This window comes from Morone saxatilis, unplaced genomic scaffold (assembly GCF_004916995.1).
Source record: "Morone saxatilis isolate NCDOM2014 unplaced genomic scaffold, NCSU_SB_2.0 Contig19, whole genome shotgun sequence".
Classification (NCBI taxonomy): domain Eukaryota; kingdom Metazoa; phylum Chordata; class Actinopteri; family Moronidae; genus Morone; species Morone saxatilis.
The window spans coordinates 16,709,660-16,717,922 of NW_023339751.1; the positions used below are offsets into that span (position 1 = coordinate 16,709,660).

The 8,263-nt window shown below is 39.7% G+C and overlaps 1 protein-coding gene across 1 annotated transcript in view; it reads left to right on the forward strand.

The window, feature by feature from the left end:
• LOC118329607 (inactive phospholipase D5-like) overlaps window positions 1-8,263 on the forward strand; it is a 17,895-nt gene that overhangs the window by 1,642 nt on the left and 7,990 nt on the right. Inside the window, exon 2 of the mRNA XM_035663837.1 lies at window positions 7,071-7,257. Within this exon, the coding sequence (XP_035519730.1) occupies window positions 7,071-7,257 (187 nt within the window). The remainder of the gene's footprint in view (window positions 1-7,070; window positions 7,258-8,263) is intronic.

The following is an 8,263-nucleotide window of genomic DNA, read 5'->3' on the forward strand; positions in this document are numbered from 1 at the left end:
CCCCCCCCCCCCTCTCTCATATTCATTATGTCTGTGTCCATCTACTCTCTCCCTTCTCTTCCCCAAATCAGCCATTTAACAACCTTTCAGAAAACTCGACCAGGCATCCCTCTCTTCCACTCAAGGCTGAAAGTGTAATCCCAACTTGTAAAGCTGAATTGGACTCCTGCTCTGAAGGACCCCTAAAGCTTGGGGGTATAATGAGAGATAAATACGAGGCTGAGGAGGAGGATGATGGGAAGCAAGTGTGAACCAGATGGAGGGAGAAGAAGAAGAGGATATCAGGGTAGATTTGGGGTTGGAATGAGAGAGAGATAAATAGATTCATCAACTGTTATTGGCTTGCTGTCTGTGATGATGGAGGGCTTGTCAGTTTAAGACTTAATTCCAGACAAATTTCAGAAATATGTGCTGTCGTATGCACTGTTATTTAGACCCCATAAGAATAATGATGAAGTTTTACTGTGACATGCATCATTTGAAAGACCCATGAGGTGTGCAAGTGTAACATAATAAATGATTCTATGAAGTGTTTTGCTCAAAGCAAGTTGCAGTACAAAAGTGATAGATTACTGTGAGACTGACACATTTATAATGGGGTGCACAGAGGCTTACCCATGCTCACCTAAATTCCTAAAGGTAGCCTACTTGAAATTCATCAAAGGAAATGCATGTAATGCCCTTTTCAGTCACTGCCATTTCGTACAATAGAAATGGTCCAGTGATTGACTTACAAATGAAATCTGATACTATTTCTACTGAATTATATAAATACAGCAGACTAGTCCTCTATCTTGCCTTTTCTTTGCAGCCATTACTCTCCTTTCACAGTAAAAAAAACACTTACTCTTTCTGAGCCTTAACGGCCCATATAATGACTCAGCAGTTTTTTTGTTTGCGATGTTGCAATTTCAACATGTCACACACAGCTGGTTGTTTCGTTATGTAGATTTCCCTTTAATCTGTTTTTGTCTGCATAATGCATAATAATTCTTGCATCTCAGGGACAGGAGACTGGAGATGGGTTGCTGCAACTGTATCAAACACATAATTAATTTGATTTCAAATTTTCCCTCGCTGGATGAACAACTTCGGCTGTAATTGCAGTAAAACATGATTCCTCTTACACTTGGTTCACACTGCCAACCTGAGCAGCACTTGACGGCTGCTTCTGGTTCACGCGCGTACTATTTACACTGACAGCGTGTCAGCTGTGTGGCTGCTGCAGAACTGCTGCTGTCAGTCCTATCTGTCTATACTGGGTTTGCCTTTGCCCTAAATGTAGAACAATAAAAGCCTTGTTAACATGTGAATGGAATCTGTCCACAGAAATGCCAGAGAGCTTTTATTCTATAGCATTTTTTACATGTCTGTGACATATTCTACAGATACAGACATTGAAACTGCAGTGAAAGATGTATATGTTGCTGGTATATTGTTAATATGACTATGAACAGATCCTTTTCACTGCCACTATTTTTGCTGAGAACCGCGTGCGGGACAAATAGGCGAGAGTGGAGCTGCCGCAGCTGAGCACCATCGCACACCGCTCAGGCGGCTTATGTGAACAAGCAGTAAATGACAGTCTCATGTATCCCTGATTTACATGTGTAATTGCTTGGTGTCAGGCAGCAGATAAGCAGGTTAGTATTGATCTACAGTTGCCTTGTGGAAGGGCAGAAATAAGTCTTGGAGAACGAGACATGCCGCATCAATTTTGTGTAGCTTTTAGCACCTGCTGAACAGTCGGCTGCTTCAGGATACAACATTTTAAAACACTGTACATGCTCCTTCCTTCCATCAGTATCTTCAAAATGGCAGGGTGGTTCTTGAATGAATTTGAACTAATTCTGAGATACAGTGTTGTGATTGTTGATCTATCAGTTGTCAAAGAGTGTCTTACCCAGATTAGTTTTTATATTCATTTTCCATGTGGTGTCATACAACTGCACTATATGTCTCTGGAGCTTCTGCTGCCCCTTGCGTAACAGGTGAGTCCTCAGATTTAAAAGCAATTTTGTCATCTACAGTGTAGAACCAGGTACAGAGTCGCACAAGCTTTGGTGTCATCGTTACAGCTATGCTTGCTCCTCCATTTTTATTTATTAATTTTCCTGATGGGTCAACAAGGGCATTCAATAGGTCAAGCTGACAGTGAGCGTCCTCAGCTGGAACACAAGGAATAATAACATAGAGCGGTCTGCTGTGCTTTTAATAATAATAATAAAAACAATAATAATAATAATAATAATAATAATTCAAATATATCATTTTTCCCACGTTAGAACAAAAGTTTGAATTTTAAATAAAAAGTTACCTACAAAAACTTCTCATCCTTAAACAGACATAACAAAAAGAACAGATTATGATATATAATATATTTATTAAAAAAAATAAAAATAAAACATTCTGCAAGAATCAGTATTCTTTTCAATTTGGCATCCCTACAGTTTCAGAGTGCAATTCACTTATACACCACTGTCGTAAATATGGGCAGCTGTACACGCTGTAACGATTACATAACTTACGATGACTAGCGAGTAGACAACTTTGCTAACACAAACATAGCTTTAAGCTTGCTAATATTACTTACTTAATCCAACAGCAAGCAGACCAGTGTCTGTCTTGCAGCGTTTTATTTCACATAGCTCTCCTTAGCGACTGTAAGCCAGTCTGAGATCTCTTGTTTGGTCACTGTCTCTTTTTCTATTCTTAGCTTCCTCCATCAACATCCTCTTCAGTCTCGTTGCCTCTGCCATGTCCGCAGAGGGCGCTGAGCTCAGAAAATCTCATCCTCCCAGCAGTCAAAAGTTCCTGCAGTGTAAACAGAATCAGAATCAGAATCAGAAATACTTCCCCCGGGGGGACGACAGCATGCACTCTTGGCGCACGCATACTGACACTTTCCCAGTACTTTGAGCTCCCAGCCCCGGCAGCACAGCTAACTGAGCTAACTAGCGGTTCCCATACTTTAGCAACAAGTAAAGCTCTGTCCATCAGGAAACTCATAAATCACAGAGAGTTGAGGAGAGCAGCTAGAGGACATCAGAGGGAAACCCAGAAAACATTTCCTACATAAAACATGATGCAGTTTCACTAAAATCAGTGGCAGGGTTGGTGGTGTGTGATGTTGTGCCAGACGTTCGGGGCGCAGAGAGGAAATTACAGAGGCACCACTGACCTTACTAGTGTACCAGCAACATCATTTTAATTTTGAAAGGTTAAGATAAGGTAAACAGTTGCTTAATGTTTCTTTAAGTAATGAGTGAAGTGGTTGCTGGGAGACAAAGAGTTTATAGCATTCGGGCAGTTTACAGCGAGTACAAAATATCTGTTTAAGACCATGGACTATGACCACCTGCCACCAGGTCAGATTTGGTCAGATACCCCTAGAAATCAGACAAAACAAGGCGGTGGAAACTCTACCCATTTTTGTCCACAGGGGCCACCAGAATCAGCATAAAACAAAAGTTCCTTGTAGCTGCTTTAACATTTACCTTTAAAATGAACAACATGCAGCGAGTACAACAGCAGCAGCTCTTGTGATACCCATATTAATATCCTTGCTGCTGTACTCCCAGAGCTCAGCGCGGCACATGAGAGGGTGGATCATTTATATCAGATCTGTCAGGAGCTCACTCTGGCACACTATGATTCTCAGCATGATCCAATGCTGTTACTCTGAGTGTGCTACAGCAGACACACAGCGTCACAAGCATTTGCACGTAATTGGCATTATTACATGCTGTAGTGATTTTTATATGATGTTTACTGTTTGTTTACTATCTGAACTTGCCTCAGCCCTGACAGCTCTGTAATGGTGTGGAATATGTTCGCATGCTCTGCTTTTTGGAAATGTCAGTAGGGGGAGTTGAGAGAATAAAGCTGAGGGATCCAACTGTGCTCACCTAACACACTAGGTGTGAATATGGGAATCTATTATCATTGAGAGAGTGAGGGATTTTACTTTCAAAGACACACACACAAACTCTCTCTCTCTGTCTCATGTATGCACACACAAGTTTACAGTACTTAGGCATTGGCTGCTGGGGCTGAATAACACCCACGAGAGCGCAGATGGGTTACAATGAAGGGGACCAGTAGTGGACAGAACAGACTGCATAAATCGATGAATCCCTTGCAGGCAGAATCGGCTGCCTCTCTGCTTTCTCCACTTGTAATACCAAAGCCTGTCTGGCTGTTTAAACTACTCAGACTCACCATTCATCATACCTCACAGCCATTAGGGTGGACTGAGAGGATTTCTTTCAGAATAAGATTACCTCTCCTCTTCTGTTTCCATCCTTTTATTTCCTCATTGTGAGTTATTTACTGTAGCTGTCCTAGTTTTTGCTGTCTGTTCAGAACAAAGAAGACTCAACGCTGTGTGATGTAAATGTTAATCTTCTCTGTAATTTCATCACAGCTGGCTATATTGGTTTCTTTGTGCCTTTTTACACTCTTAGTTTCATTTTTTCACTCTGTGTTCAGTCCTCAGACTGTGATTAACAAATGGAAGAATATCCACTGAAATAACAGTAACATATGAGCCACATTTACATGTGACTCTCCTAAACTCTGCTTCACTAAACATATTGTTTGTCATTTCCATGAGGAGAAATCAGCATGTTGTGATCAGAGGGTGGGAGTCCTACAGCTTGACCCTTGGCACCTTTCCAAAACCTGACTTAGCTTTACTTTAGCCAGGAATACATTTTCAAGCTGTGAGCTGGCAACTTGCCCTCTCAATGTGATGCCAGTACATTATCACCTGCAGCACATGCTCTCAATAGTGTGCCCTTGAGGGAAGCACTTGCTAGACCCCATAGCTGTCACACTTTGGTTGACCCTGTGCTTTGACTAGCCCGAGTGTTAAGATCCAGTTGGTATCACAGAGTACTCGCCAGGGAGTCCGCCAGCACACTCCACTGTGTTTTTACAAGCATAAATTAAAAAAGAAAGAAAAGATAATTTACTTAAAAATAACATAATGCATATGCAACAATTGATTAAAAAAAATATTTTTTTAACTATCTAAGAGGAACAATTAGTACAAAACGACTACAAAAAATGACAAGTCAATATGACTTTAAGGTTCACTCGTGGTGACAAAACCACAAAGAATTAAGACCTGACTCAACTTGTTGTGTCTTTCAGCTCATTGTTTTCTTTTTTCGGCCTGCAGCTTTACTGTTTTCCAGCAGCAGCAAAAAAGCGTTTTTCAGTGAAAATGCTCTAATAAACCAACTGTATACACCTGCCAAGCACCAAACAACACAGCAACAAAATTGGCAACTAGCTAGGCTGGTGAACATAGTGGACCTAAATAGCCAGATATTTCCCTGAGGACTTGGTGGAGACCAAAAACAGAGCTAAAAAGAGAGTAAATATTAGATTTGCTCACCTTTCAACAGGCCTTAAATCTAATTTAACAATATATTATTTAGAAGTTGTGGACAAAATAATAGGAAAACACAATCCAATACAAGCACATGAAATAGTGCAGAACTGATTAAGCTTAGCATGTTCAGTTTCTGTTTAAGCTGAGGTATTCTGATGCATCATTATTTAGAGATGAAATAAATTAGTTATTTCATTTTACATGTTTTATAGATTTGATCAGGTTTGCAGCACATGATATGTGATACGCGTTAATATGACCAAAATTAATTGCACATTCAGTCATGATGACATCCTGTCTATGTCTGCACTGATAGCATTAATGGCTGTGTAAGTATTGTATTGATTAGGTTAACATACTGTCATGTTTAATAAGACTCCTAAGGTTATGGTTAACCCTATGGTTTAAAGACACAATTTGGCATATCCTGCTTCACTCCTACCATGCACACTTTCCTTGTTATGAGCACAGTACAGGCAGTTTGTCATACATACATACCTTTCAACTCTGTGCTCTACCTATTGGCCCACCAAACTAAACAAAAAGTATATTATAGTATAAAAGTATATTTACCATAACATTTCTTATAAAACTCATTCCCTCAAATGGAATACAGATTGTATATCTGAGCAGTTCAGCCTTACTAAACACGCCATCCTTGTTGGCAGAAATCGATATCAAAGCCAGATACAGAGAGAGTGTGGTGAGCATTGGAGCTTGGTAATAGCCTGGTTCTGTGCGGCTGCAGATCTGGGGCTTCCACGGCTAATTCAATCGGTTGACTCCAGTGCTAATGCCCCTGTCTTTTTCAGGCATCCTCGGTAGGATAAAATGGGAACTGGAGATTCATTAGGGAGAGCTCAGAGTCATGGTTAGCCAAACAACTTGACATTACACTGTGGCAGGAAGTGCAGGGATATTCACAGTGATGTATACAAAACATTATAATGCAAAACAGCTATCACAGGGAACATTTTCCCCATCATTAAACTTTCATCTTGGTGATACAGGTTTATGATAAAGAGAAATACCTCACTGCACTGAAACCTAAGCAGATAATCTTAAAGATAAAGTTATTCTCTTCTATGCAATCTACTGAATCTGACATACAGTAAATAGGCATTGCCTCTGTATATGATTTCACTAGATGCTGCTTGCTGCAACTACAGTATACCTCAGACTGCTGATGATTACGTTAAAATGCCCCATGTGATAGCATAGGGAGTAGTGTATATGAGAAACCAACAAGAATACAGCCAAAATGAGTCACTTTTCCCTGGCTAGGTGTAATTGAATCTGCATTGCTGACAATTCTGCACATAAACCTTCAATTATTCTCAGCCTCTGCAAGAGCCAACCTGTACAAGATCTAATGATGCTTGATGAAATCTATGTGGTCTAGAAATCTTGATAACTCTCATTAAGTTAACGATCCAGAGAAATAGGAAAAAGGGTGCTGTTAGCGAATTTGTCACACAGTAGTGAGAAAAAAGGAATAAAATCTCATTTCAGCGGCACCCAAGCTCATAATAATTCTGCTACTAATGCAAACAGATAATTGCTTTGTGAAAGACCATGGACATTACATTAATTTATTTTGCATGTTTCCATTAACAGGTCTCTATGGCTTAGCCTAATGATGCTTTTTGGGGCTTTTTGTTTTCCACAGAGTAGTGCTTGTGGAAAACATCCCAGAGGACATCTCCTTCTTAGACAATGGTACATCCCATGTTCCTCTCTCAGTGGGGCTGTACAACTTACTGGACCGAGCTATCCGGGTCGTAGAGATAGTTTCCCCGCTGTGGCTCCTCAACTCCTCCGATTATGAATCGAGCTTCCAGCCTGCTGCCAGACAGGTAAAACTGGAGCAAGCCAACAGAGACTTCACTCTACAAAAGTTGTGCCATTTATTTGAATGTTATGCCTTTTCTGTCCTCTGCATGTCTTTGTCTGAACTGGTCTCTTTGCCTCCTCTACATAATAATCAGTGGTGGAAGTACTCAGATCCATTACTTATGCAAAAATACAGATATAAAATTGTAAAAACTCTCCTATGCATATGCAGGTCCTGAATATAAATCTTAAATGTCCCCCTCTACTAAAAAATATGTTGGTTTTTTTCTTGTCCATATGGATGTTTGAGCTTCACATTCATCTGCTGAAAGTGGAAAGTGTCTCTGTGCTCATTGAAGGGGGCTGGGCCTGCAACTATGATTTGTGTATGCAACTTATACAAGTGTGATGTAGAAACTTGAAACCAGTGCATATACACTGAGAATGGAGGCATATTGTGTCCATCAGGAAAACATTTTAATGAGGTAGAAAGAGTAGATTTTTGTGGATCTGTGGTTATTCCAGTCAGTATTAAGAGCAAAAATGGTTAGACATAGCTTCCTGTGATATAGTTTTGATAAAAGTTTAATCTAAATCGAGTCAGAAGTACAATATCTTCGTCTGAAATTTAGTGGAGTAGTAAAGTAAATTACAGGTACCTGAGAATTGTAAATAGACTTAATTACTTTATAATAAGAATACAATTCATTTAAAGTATTTTGATGTGATGTGAATTATTTGCATAAGCTGTCCAAAATCATGGCTATATGATTTTTTCCACTTTGCCAAGTCATTAAGCAGACTACACACAGCTACCATATCTTATATTTATCAGATCTTTAAAGAACATTAAAGAAGAGATTTTCTGCTTCAGACAAATCAGACAATAAAGTCAAAGTAGACAAAATAACAGTATGATATAAGTGAGCAGCCACAAATGATCACCAGTAGAGAATAAAAAACTGTCCTTCTAGAATTGTACTTGCTGGTAAAATACTGGTATGTACTGTTTTCAGGCTGCTTGAAGTG